This window comes from Tetrahymena thermophila (genome assembly GCF_000189635.1).
Source record: "Tetrahymena thermophila SB210 genomic scaffold scf_8254470, whole genome shotgun sequence".
Classification (NCBI taxonomy): Eukaryota; Ciliophora; class Oligohymenophorea; order Hymenostomatida; family Tetrahymenidae; genus Tetrahymena; species Tetrahymena thermophila.
In genome coordinates, this window is record NW_002476246.1 from 678,652 (window position 1) to 702,613 (window position 23,962).

General features: G+C 20.7%; 5 protein-coding genes across 5 annotated transcripts; 4 read left to right on the top strand and 1 right to left on the bottom strand. All coding sequences in view use genetic code 6, as the record gives it.

The window, feature by feature from the left end:
* Positions 1–43: 43 nt before the first annotated feature.
* TTHERM_000433879 (hypothetical protein) lies at positions 44–343 on the bottom strand (the record flags this gene model as incomplete). The annotated part of the gene is made up of 1 exon (XM_012799433.1): positions 44–343. One exon carries the CDS (start codon positions 341–343, stop codon positions 44–46), a length of 300 nt encoding a protein of 99 aa, XP_012654887.1.
* Positions 344–2,016: 1,673 nt separating this feature from the next.
* On the top strand, positions 2,017–3,087 carry TTHERM_00433880 (alpha/beta fold hydrolase; the record flags this gene model as incomplete). The annotated part of the gene is made up of 1 exon (XM_001011413.3): positions 2,017–3,087. The coding sequence occupies one exon, from the start codon at positions 2,017–2,019 to the stop codon at positions 3,085–3,087; it is 1,071 nt and encodes a 356-aa protein (XP_001011413.1).
* Positions 3,088–7,127: 4,040 nt separating this feature from the next.
* Positions 7,128–8,192, top strand: TTHERM_00433870 (alpha/beta fold hydrolase; the record flags this gene model as incomplete). The annotated part of the gene is made up of 1 exon (XM_001011412.3): positions 7,128–8,192. One exon carries the CDS (start codon positions 7,128–7,130, stop codon positions 8,190–8,192), a length of 1,065 nt encoding a protein of 354 aa, XP_001011412.1.
* A 2,529-nt stretch (positions 8,193–10,721) lies between these two features.
* Positions 10,722–13,101, top strand: TTHERM_00433850 (enoyl-CoA hydratase/isomerase; the record flags this gene model as incomplete). Its single annotated transcript, XM_001011410.3, has 3 exons — positions 10,722–11,187; positions 12,244–12,727; positions 12,942–13,101. 3 exons carry the CDS (start codon positions 10,722–10,724, stop codon positions 13,099–13,101), a joined length of 1,110 nt encoding a protein of 369 aa, XP_001011410.2.
* A 5,487-nt stretch (positions 13,102–18,588) lies between these two features.
* Positions 18,589–19,597, top strand: TTHERM_00433840 (EF-hand protein; the record flags this gene model as incomplete). The annotated part of the gene is made up of 4 exons (XM_001011409.3): positions 18,589–18,612; positions 18,744–18,841; positions 19,290–19,437; positions 19,520–19,597. 4 exons carry the CDS (start codon positions 18,589–18,591, stop codon positions 19,595–19,597), a joined length of 348 nt encoding a protein of 115 aa, XP_001011409.3.
* Positions 19,598–23,962: the final 4,365 nt, after the last annotated feature.

The window sequence follows — 23,962 nt, forward strand, 5'->3', positions numbered from 1 at the left end:
ATTTGCTAAATTACTATGTGAATAAATAATTCTGAATTTTCAATCAAGAACATTCATAATTCATGCAATGTTTCAATCCTTCTACGCACTGTTTATCGCATTACTGGTCTTTGCACTAAATGTTGCAAACAAAAAAATCGTTTTTGCATAAGTTTTTACACTCTTTTGAAATATTTAAATCGCTTCTTTGCTCAGGATGGGAACAATGGTTCAAGCATAATTATAGCTAGGGTAAACATAAAATACCGCTTTATAATTTTGTTTTACCAATAACACAGTCATCATGAGGAGCTTTGCATATTTAAAAGCACTCATAAACATCTTGCTTTTAACATAGTACCATGTATTAAACTGCTAATAAAATAAAAATGTTTATAGCTACTTTCATATCAGGGAGAAGCTACTAATTTGTTTATTTTTTTATTTATGTGTGTATGTATGTATCTGTTTCTACTTATTTGCTAATTTATTGTTAAAATTTTTTTATCCTAAAATGATGAGGAACAAATTAAATTATTTAATAGAATGTGAGATAATAAATTTGTAAAGTTTTTAATTCAGTATTGTTTTAAACCAAAATAAAATTTTTTGCTTAGTTTTAATTTTAAATAGATTTAAGTCAATATGTTTTTAATCACAATTTAAAATTTAATTTATATAATCTAATATTTATATTCTAACCAATTAAATTCAAGCAAAATAAACATAATAGCTCTATCTTATAAATTTTTTAAGCATTTTTTATTTTCTGAAAATTTTAATAAAATTTTTAGCTCAAGTGACTAAATTTATTTAACAAATAAGTAGATAAAATATTTAGAATTTAAAAGATTTTTAATTTTTACATATTTAAATAAAATACTTATTTAATAGAAAAAAACATTATATCATTCAGCAAAATTTAATCCATAATCAGAGAATCTATAGAAAAATTAATTTCATAATAAAAATCATTAACAACTATGAAATAGTTTATTTTAAAAATAATATTTTAATTTAATTTAATTAAAATTAATTTATATTAATTTTTTTTGTTTCAAATTAAATATTTTTAATTTTTTTTTAATTTAGCACAAACTCTACCTACACTTTCATTTTTTAGTAAAATAAATATTTAAACAAGCAAACAAAAGTACAATTTAATAAATAGATAAATATATTAATAAATAAACAAATGAACTAGTTGATAAATAACTATATTTAAATATATAAATAACTAACTAATAACCAAATTAGCAAATATTTAAATAATTAAGTTAATATTCAAGAAAATAAATAACTTAATTAACGAATAAGTAGCTTTAAATAAATAAATTAACAAATAAATCACTAAAAAATAATAAATAATTAAACAAATGAAGAAGTAGATAGATAGATAATAACTAAGCATATAATTAAGTAATTAAATTTATAAATAACAATTGAATAAACAAATTAAAACATATATTAATAAATAAATAAATAGTTTAAATTTTTTAGAACCTCTGTAAGTATTATGAGATATTTTGGTAAATTGAAAAAGCTCAATTTAATTTTATAATTGAAAATGAAAAAATAGATTGGAAGTATTTTAAAATTACATTTAAATTGATTAATGACCAATTTAGCTTACAATACAGGATTGTCGAATATATGTAGAAATATAAAACATTTGATTTATTCATTTATTTGCTTGAATTTGTGTTAGAATAGAAAAGTAATCTTTTAAACAAATATAAATAAAAGAGAATGAAATATGATAGAAACCGCTTTAAATGGAATTCTAGAAACTTTATATTTTTGTACAGTACTTCTATTTTACAATTTTTAAAAATAGAAGAAATCTAGATTTTTGCTAATTGTAATTAAATATTAAGACAAAAAGAAAGACTTATATGATTGATAGCTTATCAGATAGACAGACAGATAGACCTTGCTCGATTAGATTATTAAATAATTAGTCAGAAAGAAACTAGCAAACAAATAAACAGATAAAACTGATAATAATATTTATTAAAAATAAGTAATTTAAGTAAAATGGATTAAAATCTAAACAAAATTAAAGAATTAAAGCATTACATTAAAGCAGTAGAAATAGAGAAGAAAATTCTAGCTCAGAATTACAATCTAGATAATGAGCTTAGAATTTTTGATGTAGAAGTTATTCTCAACGGATTGCCCACATTTATTCATACTTATGTTATTGGAGAGAATAATCAAGAAACACTTGTTATGCTTCATGGATTTGGAGGAAGTTCTCTAACATTCTATAAAATGTATAAATAATTAGCAACTAGATTTAGAGTATTCGCTCTAGATTTTATTGGAATGGGATTATCAGATAGATAAAACTTCAATGTAGTTGAGAATGCCACCTAAGTTATTAATTTTTTTGTGAATTCAATCGAGTAGTGGAGAAAAGTTTTAGGAATATAATAATTTAGAATCGCTGGTCATTCTTTTGGTGGCTACATGGCTGCTAATTACACTGTGAAGTATCCTAGTTAAGTAATTGAGACATATTTGCTCTCGCCTATGGCAGGAACCAAAGTTACTCCTGAAAACGATTTGCAAAGTGAAGAAAGATTTTAAGAATTTGTAAACAAGCAACCCTTTTTGAGGAAATGGGCTATGAAATATATGAGATGCCAAGCAGAAAATTAAAAAATGACGCCAGGAAAGCTGCTGAAAAAATGGTTTATCCCAGGAAATTACCTTCTAAAAAGAGCAGTTTAAAGCAGATTGAAAATATCTGATAAAACAGAAGCAGAATTATGGAAAAACTTCTTAAAAAATATATTTAAATTACCCTAATCAACTGAACATCATATTCATGATTTAGTTAGCATGCCAGGAGCTTAAGCTAGACTCTCAATTGAGTAAGTAGTTATGGAAAGCCCTAACAAAATAGATGTAGAATTTACAATAATGTTTGGTGATGATGATTGGATGAATAAAACAGGATGCTAAAGATTATTTAAAGAAAATTATTTATAAGGTAGAGTAGTAGAGATTAAAGATGCTGGACATTAGTTGCCTTTTGATTAGCCAGATGACATAACCAATAAAATATTAGAATAAACAAAAATTAACATTTAAGTAAAATGAAAAACCAGCCTGTCTATTTAGCACATAACAAAAGTTAAAGTAAAAAAAACATAAAAAAAGGAAGATTAGCTTAAAATTTGTTTTGATAACAATTATAAATAAATAAGTAAATACATCCATAAATAATGTGATATATACTACTAATTAACTAACTAACAAATAAATAAATAAATAAATAAATAAATATAATAAATTATTTCAATATTTAATGTTTTTGAAATCTTACTAAAAAACATTTTATAAAATTTCTGTGGTATTAAATATTATATAAAAAAAGATAATTAAATAAATAAATATATATTTATCTTTAAATTAGTATTTTATAAATAGTAGCAAATAAAATAATCACTCTATTTTTTTATAAATAAATTTCATATTAAAGCTAATATTAGAAAAACTAGTATTAATCTTTTAGAAAAATAAATTAATCATCAAAAAATATTCAAAAATTTAAGTTTTACTAACATAATTATTATAGCTATATATTGATTGATAAATAAATAAATAAGTACAAAGGTACTCTTCTATAAGGTTTGTCCAAAAATAACTAAAATTTTACTCTCCTTATTGGAAAATCATCCTTTTTATAAAATATAAAAATAAATAAGAAATAATATTTAAATTCCCATATTTTTTTTAATTATAGCTATATGAATACTTCTTCAAAGTATATTCCTTTATCTTAATATTATTACTAATTTTAATAATACATTAATTATTTATTTATTTATTGATATTATATTTGAAAATTGTAAAATATTTTTAAAATTCTAATTAATTAATTAGATTTATGTTTTTGATATGTTTTATTTAAAAAAATGAAAAATATTCTTTAAGATGAAGTAATTTTATAAGGAAAAGCCATCCTTATAGGCGAGTACCTAAAATAGATAGATAAATAAATAAGTAAATTTTATCATATCTTTGAACATAAATTTTAATTGATAAATAGATTTAGAATATAAATAAATAAATATCTATTAAATAATAAATAAAGATAGTTTTTTATCTTTTTAATATTTTTGTGGTATTAAATAAAAATATAAATAATAATTCTATCAATATTCATTTCTTTTTTACTTTTTTGCTCAATTAGACTAATTAGAATAAAGCAAATCAGTTTCTTTATTTATTGCTTTGTCCAATAAAACTTACGTTTAACTTATTTTCTAACTTTTAGATTGTAAAAAATTGACTATTTAGTAGATTTTATCAAGCTCTACCTTTAAAAAAACAATATTTTTAATAATATAAATAAAAATATTTCTTTTGTTTTGCAACAAAAGGCAGCAATTTTTAAATATATCATGAATTTCAAAATATCTGTCACCCTCATTTAAAAACTTTCATTCAGGAGAGTCATAGAATGTCGGGTATTGAATTTTATAGGGTGGTGACAAATATTTTGAAACATATGATATATGATGATATTTTATATCAAATTATCTCCAAAAGAGTGTCGTATTAATTACTAATTTGTTTACAATTTGAAATTGTAGCTAATTTTAACTTTTTAAGCTTATTTATGTTCAATATATAATTAGCATCCATTTAATAATATATTAAAATATAAAAGTGAACTAAATAACATTAGCTAATTGAGAATGTCTGTCTATACTCTTTATATATTTAACAGAAATTTAATAATATTCAAAAATAAAAAATAACTAACTTATTGGGCATGATTATTTTCTCTTCATAACGAACACCAATTAATTTAAAAATTTTACTAAATATTTAAAAAGAAGAAGTATTCATGGATTTAAAAAATAATCTTGTAGATTGAGATAAATTTAGGTATTATTATAAATTTATTTCATTTCTACATTAAAAAAATTAAATAGTGAAATTTATTTAGAAATCTATTCCAAATTAAATCTTTTTTAAGTTAATATAAATTATTTAAAAATTGTTTGTCTATCTTATTAAATTACACAAAAATTGATTATTAAATTATAGATTAGATTACGCAGATTCAGGTTAAATTTAGTCATCTAAATATAAACTACCTGCATAAGTAAATAAATATATAAATTAACATGTATAAAATTTTTATAATTTAAAATATCCATCCACTATTTGATTCTTATAGATACTTACATTAATTTAAATTTCATAAAAGCTACAAATTAAAGAAAATTAAAATTAATCCATATGTAGACCTTAGGTTTTCTAATTACTGTTGCATACTTTGGCTATTAGATTTCCAACTAAAATTTAACCAATTTTTAAAAAATAATTTAAGGAGCAAAAGTAACAAATTCATGAAGGAAGGGATGAAAGTAATCTGATATTCTTGAAACAGACAAACAAATGGTGATTCATTTAATTATATTGATAGCTTATTCATCATTTTAATAATAATTCAATTTAGCTTCCAAGCCAGAAATTATGAGAGAATTACAGCTTAAAATTTTTTTATTTACACTGCTTGATAGAATTCTAATTAAATATAATATAAAACTAATTATCCAAATAAAGTAAATTTAATAAGTAAAGTGATATTGATAATTTATTTGACTTACTTTTGGTAGAAATTTTAAGAATTAATTAGTAGTTTTTATCTTTACTTTTCCTTGAAGAATATTAATTACTTGTCAATTTTAATAAATTTTATAAAACAAAAATGAAGAAAATTTATTTATTTATTTCCTTATTTTGTAACAAAACCAAATTATTGTTTTTTAAAAAATTATTTTTGACTTACACTTTATGAATTAATTTATTTTACAAATGACTCTTTGAAGCAAAAAAATGATTGGTTGTTCTTACATTTATGTAATTTTCTAGGGTTTTTACTAGCTTAAATTAAAACAAAATTAATTAATACATTTTAAAAATAAATTTTTTACATTATTTTTATTATTTTTACTTATGAAATAGATATAATTCAATATTTATTTTTAAATTAAATTTTTTTTCTAAATCTATATTAAAAATTAATTGACTTTTGTTTAAAAATTTTTATAGTCCATACATATCATTCTGTTTTATTCTGAACCAAGCCTGTATTGCTCTGAATAATGTAAACTGAATAAGTTTTTAAATTCTTAAAAAGTACTTTTGATTGTCTTTTTTAAAATTTAAAAAAATTGATTTAATATGGTTGAAATATTTAAAATAGCATAATTTTTATTCTAAATTCAATGTTATAGACTCACTAAATACTCAATCAATAAATAAAATCAAATATTTTTCAAATTTAATTAATTTAGAATTTATAAGAAAGAGATTTAATTAATGGATAAATTTATGCACATTTAATTAACCTAGATATATTGAGAAAGATGGACTCTATCCTAGTAAAAAAATATCTAAAAAATATTATTCTTCAACCCATTTTGGTCTCCTAAAATGGTTTCATAGTATAAAAAGTTGCTCTGAGTTAGTGAAATAAGATATATATATATATTTTTATAGAATCTTATAAGAAAATGAATAAGTGTAAAATAAATTTTTTTAATAAAAAATAGAGAGTAAAAAATAAAAATATAATTGTAATTTCTGAGGAGAGTGGCATTTGTTAATGTTGGTATATGTAATAGTTGCAAATATATTGTTTGAAACACATAAAATTTATCTTGATTTAGAGTAAAGAAAGATTGTAAAATTATAAATAGAAGATGTATAGAATTTCTCAGATTGATCTTGAAATTTATAAAATAGAGCAAAATAGACAGGTTAATTAAATTAAGGACTGGTAGAAGACTAAAAGAATAACAAATCTCTTCATTCATTTTAGCAAATAAATAAATTTACAAGAATAACCTAAAAATAACAAACATACAAACAAGCAAACATTAAATTAATAAATTTCATAGCATCTTTCGTACATAGATAGATACACTGCTAATAAATTAGTCAAAGATATACTTTAATTATTTTTATAAATTTAATAATAACAAAAAAATTAATAACTTCTTAAAAAGTCAAACAAATATTCCACAAAAAAAACACAATTTTTAATTGAATTCATTCAATTTTCATAAAAATAACAAATAAAAATCAATCAAACAAATAGAGAGAGAAAAAAAGATAAAATGACTAACTTTCAAACTGGAAGAGATGTTCGTGATCTCCCTGAATATAAACAAGCCCTAATTAATGAATCTAAAGTTCTTCAAACAAAATTTGAAGAGAATTAAATCCATGTTTTTGATGTCGAAATTGACCTCAGAGGTAAACCTAGCTTCATCCACACTTATATGTGCGGAGAAGACAATGAAGAAACAATCGTTCTTTTACATGGCTATTCGGGTAGTAGTCTTTCTTATTACTAAATGTTACAACCACTTTCACAGAGATTTAAAGTATTTGCCCTGGATTTTATTGGAATGGGGCTTTCTGATAGACAAAATTTCGAAATTGATAATTCTTGTCCTTAGAATGTGATTGACTTTTTTGTTGAGTCAGTTGAACAATGGAGAATTACCCTCGGTATAGAGAAATTTGTTCTTGCAGGGCATTCATTCGGAGGTTACATGGCTGCAAATTACGCTTTAAAACATCCTGAAGTTGTCTGTAAGCAACTCTTCCTCTTTTCACCAATGGGAGGCACAGAAGTAACTCCGGAAAATGATCTATCAAACGAAGCTAATTTTAACAACTATTTAAAAAGCAAACCTTTCTTACAAAAATTAGATCTATTATTCAGTCGTTATTAAGGAAAAAAGAAAATGACTCCTAAAAAATTTTTTGAGCAATGGTTTATCCCAAAGTCTTTTGTCCTTGGTTAAGCAGTTTAGTAGAAATTAAATGTAAAGCAAAAAGACGAAGTTCATCCTTGGATTTAATACTTGCTTAACTTCTTCTCATTACCAGAATCAACTGACAAGTAAATTCATTCCCTTGTTGGTTTTCCTCGCGCTTAGCCTAAGCTCTCTTTAGAAGAGATCATAAGAAATAACAATTAATCAATGAATGCTAAAGTACATGCCTTATATGGAGACAATGACTGGATGAACAGCGAAGGCTGTCTCCGTTTATACTAACAAAAATATCTTAAAGGAACTTTCTCAACAGTTTAAAGTGCAGGCCACCATTTGATTATGCAATAACCTGATTTAATTGTTAAATTTATTATCAACAATTCAAATTCTGTCTGAAAAAGTTGTTGAATGAGATATCTTTGTCAATATTTTATTGGAAAATAAATGCTTTGACTCTAAAATAAAAAAAATAAATGCTTTAATAAAGAAAAATTTCAATTAATGTAAATAAATCTAAGAAATGAGCTTAAATAAACAACAAGCAAATCCTGTCAAGAATAAAAAATATTTACAAATATTTTCTCTTGATAAAATTTATAAAACTACTACAAACTAACTAAATCATACTTTTAATTTATTAGCCAATAATTTCAATTGATCAATCAATAAATGAATTAATAAATTGCTTCAGTATCGCTTATCCTTATAATTTCTATCTTTCTTTAGGTAAACTAAAAGTAGATTGATATATTATTAGTAAGCTATTTAGATAGATAGATTAAAATTGTATTCTATCGTATTAAAGTAGACAAAAAATAAAATAACCATTAAAAATAGCTTGCTAAATCTAAATTTAGATGAATAAATCTACTTATAAGAGAAGATTATTGGCTGCTATTATCTCATTTATTTGCTCAATTTCCTAAAACTCTTATCACACACATTCCTCATACAATAACTAATAATATATTTAAACAAAACAATTATCATCTTTAAATTAAATAATTTGTATTTAGCTCACATTTCAATCAAAAAAAATAAAAAATTTATTTATATATCTATCTATTTGTATAATATTTTCTATAAATTTCATCACTTTTCGCTCTTCATTTACGCATTTGTTTTTTTCTAGTTAAATTTCAAATTTCTTTTATATAAAATCTGAATGAATCTAGATTTTTTTAATTCATTCTTTCATTAGTCGACAAATTAATTTTAAGCAATTTCCTCTCAATAAAATTAAAGACTCTAATTAATATTTAAATGAAATAAAATAAACAAAAGAATAAATATTTATTTACTTACAAATATTTGAACTTATTCAAATCTTTTATTTTTTGGAGTAAATTTATTGCAAAATAAAATTGATAACTTTTTAGTGAATTTAAATTTATTTCTTTAGAATTGGAAATATTATTCATATTTATTTCAATTAAAAAAAGGAAATATTTAACATTAAATCATTAAAAAATATTTATTTATTTGATCTAATTCAAGAATGAATTTAACTTTTTTCATGTTCTAATTTTATTTTCTTGCCTAGGGATTTTCGCAAAATATTTGTTCTCATTCAAATTTAAGCTTTAAAATAGTCAAAATCTTTTATTTTAAAAAATGAATTTAGATTGCTATATTTTGATTTTAAAGTTGAGATTTTTGTGAAAAATATAAATAGTATTAAATTTTACTGGAATAATAAAATTTAAATTAGTGTAGAATGACATGATGTTCTTAGATAATTCATTATCTATATCTGTTACAATTTTAAAATTTGAAATAGAAAAAATATTCATCAAAATTTTTAGATATTAACAAGATAATTTAATTAAAATATTAATTGCATTAAAATAAATTAAATTTTGTATTTATTATTTTGATAAAAATATTTTTTTATTTATTAAATTGATAAAATATTATTAAAATATATTTTTATTATTGAAATTTAATCATGAAATTAATTAGCTTTATTAAATGAATTTAAATTATAAGTAATTGAAAATATTAAAATACAAAAAAAATAAATAAATAAATGAAATCAAACATTAGAAAATATGTGAATTTAATTAGTATTTAATCACATTTAAATTTAAAATAATTTATGTAATTCAGATATTTAATTTTAAATATGTAATAGATTTAATCATATAATATGTTTAATTATTTCAAAACAAAATATTAATTATTTATTTGTTTAAATGATAAAATTCTTTATTTGTTTTATCTCATATATTATATATTGTATATTAAAACATTTAAAAATTTTATAAATGATAAAATTTATGTAAAAATAAGAAATATTTTAGCAAAAAGTTTGTTTAAAATATTAAACTTGCCTAAAAATATTGAATTTATAAAAATATTTCTTTTAAAAAAAGTTGCTTTAATTTTTTTTAATAAAGTTATTTCTTAAAATTAATCTAAAAATAATAATTCATCATTAAAATAAAAATGTAAATTAGTTAAAAAAAATGTTCACACAAATAAATACACACACATAAATAATATTATATCATATTAAAAATACATTCATAAACATGATGTTTAAAAATCCATTTTATTTTATTGAGGTTCGTATTTTATTTAAAATTTTTGATAGAGTTTTTATCTTACTTACTTCATAGAAATATTCAAGAAAAATGATAGGAAAATACTTAAAAGTAAAAGGTTTATAATTTGTATTAATTTTACAATATCTGAAAATATTGTCAGAAATTTATAAAATGTTGGAATTGCTTTGTCATAAAGTGTGTAATAATATCTATCAAAAGTAGGTGGAAATGTTCCAAAAAGATTTCTTTGATGCGAGATTTGTTCGATTAATAAAGTAATTATATTATAATAAAATAAAAACAACATAATTTGTTAAAAAGAAATACATATTTTTCAACTTTTAAAAAATTGATTAGCATAGTATTAAGCTTAATAATGAGAAGGATAACTTAATTAAATAGATAGATCGTATCAAATTTCTCTAGCTCCACTGATAGCGTCCTCTTTACTCAAGATAAATTCAAAGCTAAGGTAGTTTTGAACAAACCAAAAGCATTAAACGCATTAGATTTGGCTATGATTAGATAGATTCAAGGCAGAATTGTCCCTTGGACTTAAGAAGGTATTAAGGCTGTATGGATTAATGGAGCAGGCGGAAAAGCTTTCTGTGCAGGTGGTGATATTAAATCTCTTTACGATGCCAAAAAAAGTGGTAAACCCGAAGAACTCCCTATTCTCGATACATTCTTCAGAGAAGAATTCACACTTGATTATGAACTTGCTAACATGAAACCTACTCAAATTGCAGTCATGGACGGTATTGTTATGGGTGGTGGAGTAGGTATTTCAGTCCATGCTCCTATTAAAATTGCAACTGAAAACTCTGTATTTGCTATGCCAGGTAAAAACCATTTAAATAAAAGAAAGTTATTTAATAAATCATGCAATCAATTATTTTTCTGAAAAAAATAATATTTATTGAAGTAAGCATAAAATAAATAGCCTGATTATAAGTGGCTACATTGAAAATAGAAGCTTTGTTTTATAAAATAATCAGATTGACTATTTAAAAAATAAAATGAATAATCTAAATCCTCAAACTAAATCTAAAAGCATAGAAAAAGAGATGCTTTAAATAATAAAATAAATATTTAAAACTATAAAATTGATTATAAAAAAGATCTAAATACCTAAACTCGCTCTAAAATTGAACACAAAGATGAAAACATATATAAAATTATTTTTTAGATTTATATTTAGATTTAGGATTATTAAATAAACTAGAAACTAAATAAATTAAATGCTTTATTAAAAAGTAAATAAACATTTTTATAGTCATTTTTCACAAGGAAGCAAAAACATAAAAATCATTAAATATACATTTTACTTATTTTTTAGATATAAACAGCATTAAATGAATATAAAAAAGGTTTTTAAAATACTTTAAACTTAAATAAATTTTCTAAAGGTATAAAGATGCAAATATCTAAAATATTATTTTAAAGCTGTTCTTTTATAGATAAATTGTAAATAAAATATAAGCTAAAGGCTAATCTGTCAAAATAATCTCTGTGATTAGATAATAAATGAATACATAAATAAATAAATGTGGATAATTTACAACATAAAAATGAAAAAAAAACATTTTAGCATATTTCCTAAAATTAATTAATTAATTAATTATCTGGCAATTTATTTAATTAGTTTTTGTTATTGCATTTTAAAAGCAGAAAAAATAAAAGAGAATATTTTTATAATATGAAATTTTTAACTGAAAATGAAATAAATGAGAAAATTAACTATTATTATGTATATTTATTTTGAACAAACATCATTTTTCTAAGCTTACTAGCTAAGATTCTTCTTCATAAATTAAATATAAATGAACTTTTTAATTTTCATAATATATATTTCTCTTATAATATATTTTTTTATTAATAAACAAATTTAATTTAAGAGGCAAAAATTGCTTTTTTCACTGATGTAGGTGGTGGTTACTTCTTATCTAGATTACGTAGTAACATTGGTTTATATTTGGGTTTAACAGGTGCAAGACTTAAAGGAAAAGAATTAGTTGCAACAGGTGTTGCTAATTACTATGTACCAAGAAATAAACTTGATGCTCTTGAAGAAGAAGTCAAATCAAGCTTAAATTAAAATAGCACACCTAATGATATTAAAAATATTGTTGCAAAATATGCTGAATAGGTTCCTTTAACTTTTTCTAATGAAGAAGAGATCAAGCAACTCTTTAACGGTGAAACCTTTTAATCTATTTATTAAAACATCTAATCTTCAACCTCTGAATTTGGTTAATCAGTAGCTAAGTTGATTAATCAATAGAATGCTATTTCTCTCAGAATCATTTTTGAACAAATTAAAAGAGGTAAAAAACTCAATCTCAAGGAAAACTTTGTCTCAGATTTCCGTTTGACATAAAGGTAATTAATTAATTAATTAGTTAGTTAATTTTTTTTTGCCTAAAATTTAAAATATACTTTCAAAAGCTTAGTAATTAATTAAATAAAGAAATTATTTTGTAAAAAGTATAAATTGAAAGAATTAACTCATTAAAAATTAGTTATTTATTAAAAAATTTAGCAATTAAACAAAATAAATTTAATGAATTATAACAAAATTAATTTATTTAATTAGATTTACAGAGGATAATGACTTCTTTGAAGGTATTAGAACAGTTTTAATTGATAGATCTGATACTCCTAATTGGACTTATAAATCTCCTTTGGATGTCCCTTAAACTCTAATTGACTAATACTTTGCTCCTCTTCCTTATGAAAAAGAACTAAAAATTTGAAAACTTTAAGAAAACTAAATAAATTAAATTAATTGATTTTTTTTACATTTTGTTTGCATTAAAATATGTTATTATGGCATGTAAGCAAGCTATAGGTAGCTAGCAATTAAACTAAAAAAAAAAATTAACTATCTTATCAAAATAATTAAAATTTTCCATATTTTTTAAGTAATTATTTTTAATTTTTTATTAATACAATGTAACCTGTTTTGACTTGACACATACAAGAGCTTATAATTTGTACAAAATATTAAGGTGTTAAATTTTGATATTTTTTAGAACTGCTTAATTAATTTTAAATCATTTTTTTAATTTTTGAGTTATAGTTTAGATTTTCTATTAAATAAATTTGTTAAAAATAACTAACTTAAAATTAAATGGTTATACTGAAGATAAAATGATAAAATATTAAAAATCTATTATAAAATAAGTAAAAACAGTTTATGAATAATTAATTTTGCAGTTAATTAATAGCATATAATAGTTATCCATAAATACAATTAATATAAATTTGTTATGTTATTATCTTATATAAAATCTTAAGAAAACAAGACTAATCGATTGATTATTATATGTAAACAAAAACTTCTTTCTAGACTTAAGGAAAAAATAATGTATTGAATTCAATTAATAATCCATTTCAATTGAATATATAATGTGACCATAAATAAAATATAACTAATGTTGCTAAGCTTAATTGCTGTTAACTTATTGTGCATTTTTATTTAATTTTTTATTAATCATATAAAAAAAGTTTATTTTAATATTAATATTAAAAGCAATTAATATTCTATTCTTTTTATTTATTTAAAGATATAACTAAAAAATTATATAAAAAGTTAAAAAATATATTTGTATTTGTTAGCTTTTTCGCTTGTAAGTAAAAAATGTAAAATAGATAATGGACTTAAAATTTTAGATTTTTAAAAATTAATAATTTTACAAAAAAAAAGTAAGCTAATAAATCTAAATAACAATAATAAAATTTAAATGCATAGATAGAATGATTGAAATTAGTTTACGATTTTACAAAAATAAATAAATGATTTACTAAAGAATATATTAATTTGTTTTAGATTTTATTTTGTTTGGACCAAGAAGATATTTACAAATAAATTAGAGAGAGAATGACAATATGATTTGAGTATGAAGCATGTGTTTGAATGTAAGTTTTACATAATCTGATTTTTTATTGTCAAAATCTTTCTAGAACAATAAATAGATTACAGTACACAGATTTTGTATAAGATCAGTGAAAAAAAATTATAAAAATAATAACAACCACTAACCACTGATAGATGATTATTAACTTCCTTAATGTGAAAAATACTTAGATTCAAGAATTTGATTTAGCAAGCTTGAATTGATTTAGAAAAGAAAGTAATTTATTTATTTATTTATTTAATTAATTAATTAGTATTTGTATACTTTATTCACTGATTTTTTGCATAAAAAGGAAAAAAAATAAAGAAATTAATTAGAATAAGAAGATTTATTGATCAAATAAGTTTTGAATTCAGTAGATTTTTTGGTAAACCAGTATTTTGTAATTAAATTTAATGTAATCTAATTAAATAATTTGATAAATTAGTTAAACAAACTAATTAGATCTGTTTTAAATCATATATTTTTCCTATTTTTATCATAATATAGTCAGCGGTATCATTTAATATCTTTCCTGAATATTGTTAAATGTTCGTTCTAGAAAAAAAGTAGTATTTTTTTAAACATCAGCTTTAAATCAAAGTTGGATATGTCCACAATAAAATCTGCTCTTTTTTTGAAATAGAATTCAATATTTACAATACAATACAATACAAACTTAATAAATTAATTCAATTATTAATAAATATTCAATGCATTTTTCTTAAATTAATTCTTTTAAAACAAAAAAACTTTTCAAAAATTTTATTTATTAATAAATAGATATCCTCAATCTAATTGGCCACAACCTATGAATGAGTAAACAAGGAATTACGGTAATATGAATATAATATTTGGTTAAATCAAATATTATTGAAATACTATGAAAATAAATCTTGATGAGATTTTTTGATTAGCAATCAGTATTATTAATAGGCTTTTAAGATTTATTTAATAATTTAATAGACAGCTTTTAGTTTACTTTTGCTAAATATTTCTTTTAGATATTATTTATTCTCTCAAACACATTAGAATGATGACGCAAGATAAAGAGAAATTGTGTTATTTGAATTTAAATCTTATTTAAAATAGAAAATATCAGATAATTAATTTAATCTGTGTTAATTTTAATTACACATTTATTCATTACACAAATGTTTTAGTTATTAATTATTAATTTATTCATTTATGTATTTGTAGTCTTCCTTGCTTCCTTGCTTATCATAGATTAATTCAAATATCTCGAAATTCTAAGCTTTAATTAAATTAATTATCAATTATTTCTTTTCAGATTTTTGTAATTAAATGCAAATCTGATCAAATACAATTAAAATATGTTGTTATTTCAGTTTCCTAAGGACATTTTTTTATTATTATATGAACATTACTACAGTTTGCTTTTGCTATTCATGAGTATAATAAATATTTGCTTTGCTTTACTTTGTTTACAAAATGAAATAGAAGTATTAACTTAATTCACATTTTTAAAAATAAAAATTAAGAAGTGTAAGCACAAATATTTATTCTTTTATTTTTTTTTGGCTTTTGATAAATATCAAAATATTGAGAAGAGAAAAACAATAAAAGTGAAATTTTAAGATTGTTTGGTAGCATTTAATAATTAAAAATAATATACTTAGCTCTTGAAAAAAATGCTTCAATTTTAAATGTTCTAATATAAATAATATGATCGTTTGTAAATAATATTTTTGAATATAGTTTACTTCAGTTATAATAAATGTATTTTTTAATCGTAGTTAGATTCCTATTTATTTTGTCAGATTTCCCTAACGCATATATATTTTATTTATTTATTTATTTTTTAAAGAGAACATTTTGGTTATAAACGCAAATAGTTTATTCTAAATTAAATTTACTATATAGCAGTTATTTAGTAACTTAATCAATTAACACGAAAAGGACCAAGCGTAACTCAAATCTAAAGAGCTTACAAGCACAATATTCATAGTAATTAACTGTTATATACAATATTATAAGCAAAAACACTATGCTTACAGATTTATTTTCAAATTTAAATGCAAATTAAGTGAAGATAGTAAGCACATTCTAATTAAATTTAAATTTGTTAATAGCCAGTCAGTCAACTTGTATGCATGCTTATTAACTAACAATCAAACAGCTTATATTTATCAAATACAAATTTTTCTTTTTGCAAAGATTTTTAAATAAATCTGTAGAACTAATTAGTTGCTCCTAAAAAATTAAACTAATTGTCAAAAAGATAGAACAGCCTTTTTTTATCTTTAACAATCTGTAAATTTGTAAGATTATTTCTAAAAAAAATAAACAAAAATAGATTTTAAATGTAATATAAATCAAACAGAGAAAAAATGCACATCAATTTATGGTTAAAGCCAATAATCATATTTACCTTTTTTATTTAAAATCAAGTTTATCAAAAATAATTTTCTTGTTTTTGTTTAAAACCCATACAATTTAATTGACATATCAAACCTTAATAACTTTACTTAAAATATTATCGAAAATAAATTCATGTAAAGTAATTTATCTATTCTGATAAAAGATTTAAAAATTAAATGTAGAATTGATTGATAGATGGAAGGTTCTATCTGTTTGCTTTTTATTTGTTTATTTGTTTTATTTGATTAGAATAAAATATAAATAAATATAGGTTTGAGTTGACACTTATTCAAACTTATTAGTAAAGAGAGTAATAATAGATTGGAACATATGTTAGCTTGATAGCTATTTAGATAGATTGAATAAGAATATCAAATAACTATCAAAAAAGATACTTCTTTAATTTTAGTTTTGGATTATATTGATTTGAATTAAAATAGATAGACTATAACAAAACTAGACCTAAATTTTCTGTAAATTTAGCAATTGTGCTGACTTATCCACTTTCAAAAACTAAAAAATATCATTTATGTATTAGTAAATGACTGCAATCTCTCCTTTGATATTTATCAGCCATTAATTTAAAATTTAAATGTTTTTCCCCCTTTTAATTTAGAGTTTTAATTTGAGAATAATTAGAGTTTTGAATGCAAACGAAGAAAGAATTATAATTATCATTCTTATTAATTGTGTATTTCCTTTACTCAATAATAAAATCATTCGTGTATGTTTTTACAAGTAAATATATCTAATTATATTTATATTTCTTATTATTATAATAAATAAATAATCTTTGTTTTGTGAGGTAGCTAAGGATTTAATTAGAATCATACATTCAAATTTGTGAAATTGTAAGCAATCCCAATCAATTCAATTTATTATAAATTTCTTTGCTTACTTAAAAATTTCTAAAAATAAATATCTTTATCAAACCTGAAGCTTATTGATTGAAGGACATTCAATTTTGATTGATTTTAAATCTTTTTCTCAAAGTTTTAAAAAAATAATATCCTTTTTTTAGTAATTAACTTACAAAATATCATATTATCCCTTTTTATCATTTGTTAAGAAATTATCTAAGAAATTCTTACAGATGTTTCTTTGTAATATAGCAATCTTTTATCTTTTCGAACAAGGTAAAAAACAAGAAAGAAACAACAAACTCCCCAATACAATTTAAAATTTCACCTTTAAATTCTTTGATTTCCAAACCAACATACCAAGAAGGCTATTTTGGCTAACAAGATGCATGCTTATTTTATTTTAAGTATTTGAGTTTTATGACCTTACATATACAATCGAGAATTATGTAAATAATGTGGAAAATTCTAAAAATCATAAAAAAATATAAATATTTAGTAAAGCATAAAAAAATCGCATTTTTATGCAAATTACATACAGATTTTAATCTTAAAATAAATTGGGAAAAGAAAAAAATAAATAAATTAAAAGAAAAATTTTACACAAGACACAAACCCATTCAATTAATTTATTAATTTAATAAAAAAAGTGTATTGAATTTCGAAATGTATAAATAAATACAAAGAAAGAAGTAAATATACTTTCATTCAATGATAATTAATTAATAATAATTGATAAATAAAAAAAATCAATAAGGCTAGACAGACCGACAGAGATAGATAGATAAACAGTAAATAACAAAGGAAATCGATTAATTATAAAAAGAAAGTGGGAAATTAATATAATTAATAAATATTAAAATCATAAAAATTTCCTAGAATAAACTCACAAAAAAAGAGAAAGCAAAGGTAATCAATAATAACAAAAAATATATACATACATACAGCTACTCCTAAGCATTGAAATTAAAGCAGATTATTAATCAATCAAGGAATAATAATAAAAGCAAACATATAGTTGAAATACAAATAAAAACCATAGTAAACAAACCTCAAATATATTGTACTAAACAATTAATATTTATAGCGAAGACAGACTGAAATGGGATTTAACAACTCCAAAGTTGTAAGAGTTAGTTTTTCTTTACTTTTCTTATTTCTTATAATGAATGAGAGCATCTATCATTATTAATTAATTAATTAAATGCTCTCAAACATTATCGCGTGATTAAACCTAATCTATTTTTTTAAATATAGCTTAGTCCTTACTTGGAAGATAAAATCATGGGCGTCTTTAAAAAGATTGACACTGACGGCTCAGGCACCATTGATAAAGATGAAACAATAAAATTCTGGTAAATAAATAATCATATTTTACTAAGATTTATTTGCTTGATTATCTATCTGCTTTCCTCAGCTATTTTTACTAAAAATTAAAGTTTTTTTGAAAGGTCCAAATACTAACAAATTCAAATTAACAATTTTCAATTATTTTTTGCTGCATTTAACTACAAAGAAACAAAGTAAGTAAGTAAGCAAAACAATCAGCAAACAAATAAATAATTATGCAAAAAGATAAAAAAATATATTGTTTAATACATCTAACAAAGAAAGCAAGCAGCACATTTAAAAATAGAATTGAAAAAAAATTAGAAAATTGATAAAAAAATATTTATTTTTCATAGATTGTTTGGTTATTAATTAATTCACTAATTTACTAATTTAACAAGCAAATCCCTTCTTTAAAAAAGAAATCGAACCAATCAATTAATTATTTCATCTATTTTTTAAAATCAATTATAGGAAATCCAATTTTGCTAAAGTTAATACCGAAGAATTATTCAAGGCAGTCGACCTCGATAACAACGGTACCATCTCACAAGATGAGTGGCTTGAGTTCTGGTAAGAAGTGAAGAGAGTTGGACATTCTGAATAAGAAATCGAAGACGAAGTAATAATCAATTATTTATCAATATTTTTATAATTTTTTTCTTATTAATTAAATACTAAATTATTTTTATAATCAATTATAGCTTGAGAATTTATTGGAAGGTTTCTCATGGGTTAGTTTCAATAATGTAGAAGATGCTTCTAGACGTTGCCACAAATGAAAAATACAAAATTTATGAAATAAAATAAATAACTCAATTGACAAACCTGATAACTAACTAACAAATAATTAAAAAATATAATAATAATAACAATAAATAAATAATTCTAATTATTTAAAATAACTCATAAACAATTTAAAATCTAACTAGTTATATATCAATCAACGGACAAATGTTCTCTTTCAATCTATCATTCATGCTCTCAATCACAAAACCAAATCTATTCTTTTCTAATCCAATCCAATCCAATCTAACCTAACATACATACATAATTACAAATCTTTTTAAGAAATCAAAATTTTAAATCAAATCCTACCTTCAAACCAACCAAACTACTAACTAACAAACAAGGAAATCAAAATTCACTCAAAATCTAATTAAACTGCTACAAACAAAAAGCCCTACTAAAAATAAACCCTTTTTCAATTTTTAATAAAAAGCATGAATTTTATAAATGCCATTTCAGCTAAATTTCAGTAATAAATTTTAGGAATATTAATAAAAAAAGAGAATAATCTACAAAATTAAGGATTAAGAATATATTAAAATGCTTTTTCGATATTAGATGCATTAATTCGAAAGTATTTATTGCTAATATAAGCAAAAAGATAGATAAAACTAGTTTTAATATTGATATAAAGATGGAAATGGCCAGTTTATCTGCATTTATTTGAAAAGGAGTAGACAGATAGGTTATAGACAGATTGAAACAAAGAAAACAATATAAAATAAAAAAACATAAACAACACAAATTTATATAAGCCATAAAAGTAATAATTTATTCACTGTGTGAACCAATAACTCACTAATTAACTAACTAAAATAAATTAATAAAAAAGATCTCATCATGGATAAATAAATAAATATTATACTAAACTGAATAACTAACTAATTAAATAATAACACTTTTATTATACCTGTAAACAATTTGTAATTGATGTTATTTATTTATCAATTTACTTTCATCTTGTAAATAAATAGAATATATATAATTTGCATAACATCCCAAACTAAATCTTTCTTTAAATAACTATGCAAAATAAACGATTAAGATCTTCAAATAGTTCTAATTATAATTCATTTAATTTCGCCTTTAATTTTCTTTACTTAATCTACACTGAAATTTGTTCTAGGCATATCAGTCTAGAACTAGCGCTTTAGAAAAAACAGAAAATAAATTAAATATTTTAAAACTATTACTAATAAGATAAAGAAAATACTAATAGTCTCTTCTACTGATAATTTTTTTATTTTAAAGAGAAAAATTAGTTCTTAAAAATAAGAATTAATAGTTCTTTTTTTTCCAACAAAATAGCAATAGACTTAATTCTCATAACAAGTTTTTTTTGTAATTAAATCTTATTTAATATGAAAAGTTCTGAATTATCTTTTTCAAATTTTATTATATAAAAAAGTAAAATAACAGAAAGTTTTTATTAATTCTTCTTTTTTTTTGGCTAATTGATTTATTTATTTATTTGCACCTAAAAATTAATCAAAAAATACTGCTTGAAAATATAATCTGTCTTTTTTATAATTTTAATACAAGTAGAAAAATGAGATATGAAATAAATTTCTATTTTTTCAATAATTGATTAGTTCAAGAATAGATAATAATATTTATTGTTAGTAATTTATTTTGGCTCTTTAATTTAATGTCAGATTAAACATTTTCTTAAGATTATAGCAAGTTATTCAATCAAAACATTTTCTAAAGACGTTTGCAAATTATCTAATCAGTAAATTTTTATTATAAAATACTGAAGACTTCACATCTTAACTTCATTCCTATTTTCTTTTGAAAATTAACAAATTTGGATTCATTAAATAATCATTTAAAAGTCAATCTTAACAAATATAATAATAAAACTCCAATTAATAACAAAACAGTAGTTAACTAATTTTTTATCTAATTAAAAGCATGGAATATTAAGTAAATATAAAGCTCTATATTTAATCAATAAGCTATTAAAAAAAAACTTATCAAAACTAACTTGGTTACTTAATTTATCAATTTATATTTACTTGAAATTAATTAAGCAAAAAATTATCTAATATTTTTATGTTATAGAAAAAATTGGTTGAAAATTTAAATTGATTGATTTTATGATTTATTTCCTTAGTTATATCTAGATAGCTAATTTCATCCAAGCACCTATAAATTTTGATCGAAATATATCAGAAAATTTTTAACATTTATATAGCTAAAATATTTCGTTTTTTTGAAGCATCAAAGTTGTTAAAAATGGTACTATCAATCATTAATAAATACTTTTAATTTTAAATAAAAACAATATTTTTGTAAATTGTTGATTTATATATGAATGAAAGAAAAATATTTGACTTTTGTTACAACTTAGGGCTGATTAATTTATGGGTTTAAGTGGCCACAAATAATTGACTAACTAGCTAATTAATTATTTTAAGGAAAATATGATTGTATAATTAATATTTAAGGTAAAAAACTGTATGCAAAACTAAATTCAAGCTAAGAGTATCATCCAACAAGCAATTTGTTTTGATGTAAAAGGAATAAGTTAAAAATCATCTAGAGTATCACAATCTAGAAAAATTAATAAAAAATATACCTATAACTAAAATTACATAAAATATTTCATTTTTGAGAGTTATTTTTTAATTACATATCTAGATAGAAAGTTTATATCTAATTTTTTCGATTAGTCAAGTAAAATTATTTCTAATAAATAAATTCTCAGCCTATTTTAGCTCTTTTTTCTTTTGATATTTCATATTTTATAAAAAGTATATTTTTAAAGCAAGACGTGAATTTGTTATTACTGATTTTTTTTATTTAACCATCAGAACAAGAAATTATTAGATAAATGGATAGAAGAACTAAATTAATTTCTAGTAAGTAATTTGTAATATTTACCTTCTCAATTTTCAAAATTATTCTCTGAAAGCCTGAAATAATTACTATTTTTTTAGCTTGTTTGCAAGACTTAAAAACGAGGTGTAATAATTATGATACACTAAATGCACATTGCTATTTTTTATAAAGTTCTATTTCAAATTAATATATTAATAAATAACAAAGCTCAAAATAAAAAAATTTAATTTTATTCTTTCACTTTTTATTTTAGATTTTTTTATTAGATTTCAAAATACATTAAAATACTATCAAATTACTGATTTTAAAATCCAATCTTCATTAATTGTTAACTATTTAAACTATATTTTTATATTTAAATAAATATTAGTAAAACTCAAAGTATTATTAATTATTAATACTTTAAACAAACATATTTATAATATTCTCTATAAAATATTTTTAAAATGAATTTAAATAAAAGAAAGCTTTAAAATTAAGGTTATTGAGTTTTAATTTATTTATTATTTCTTTTGATAATTTATTTTCTGTATTTACAAAATTAATTAATTTTTAAATCAAAGATTTGTTTGAATTTGAATAATTTATTTTTTATATCTATCTTCTAAGAATTTAATCATAATTTTTAAAATAAAAATATTTTATCAAATTTTATCTATCTATCTAATGTTTGCAAGCAAAGAATAAGTAAATGAATGTTAACTATACTTATATAATTTTAATTATATTTATTTAAATGATTTCGTATTGATTTTGTTATATTTTATATTTAAATTTAATCAATTAAAAGAAAATAAGTTTATATTAAAGTGTTGATTTTAATTAATTAAATGGTTATTAAGGAAAATGATATTTTATTTAAATCAATTTATTGATTTTGATTTTAGTTTAAATATAAATTTAAAAATAAAATTAAATGATGAAAAAGCTAGTAAACTATTCATTTAAAATGTAAGAAATATAGAATAGTCTTATTTGGTAAGATGGATAATGAATGATAAATTAATTAACTCTACTCAAAGTTTTTTTGTGCATATGTAATTCTGAGTAAATTATTAAAACTATATTAATGATAAATGTCAGAAAATAAAGAATTTTAGTATTCTGTTTTTGAATTAATTTCATTAATGATAAATTAGCTAGCAATTGCCTATTTATTTATTTTAAGGATTCAAAATAATTTGAATTATTGGAAGCTAATGCCTCTAAATTAATAAATAGATATATATATAAATAATAATTAAATTAGTGTTAGATGGATGCTTCATGTAAGATGATAATTTATGGATGATGGATACATGATAGTACGTACATTGGTATAACTCAAATTGGACTAAATATGTAATTAATTATCTTCAAATATCAAAACGAAGAAGCATTTATTTATTTATTTAGCTGATTAAGTTAATGTATAAGTTGAGTATTTTTAGCAAAAAAGTGAATTGAAATATTTAATATCAACTATATGCTATTAATATTCAACAGGCTTAAATTTAAATTAGACAGATGATCAA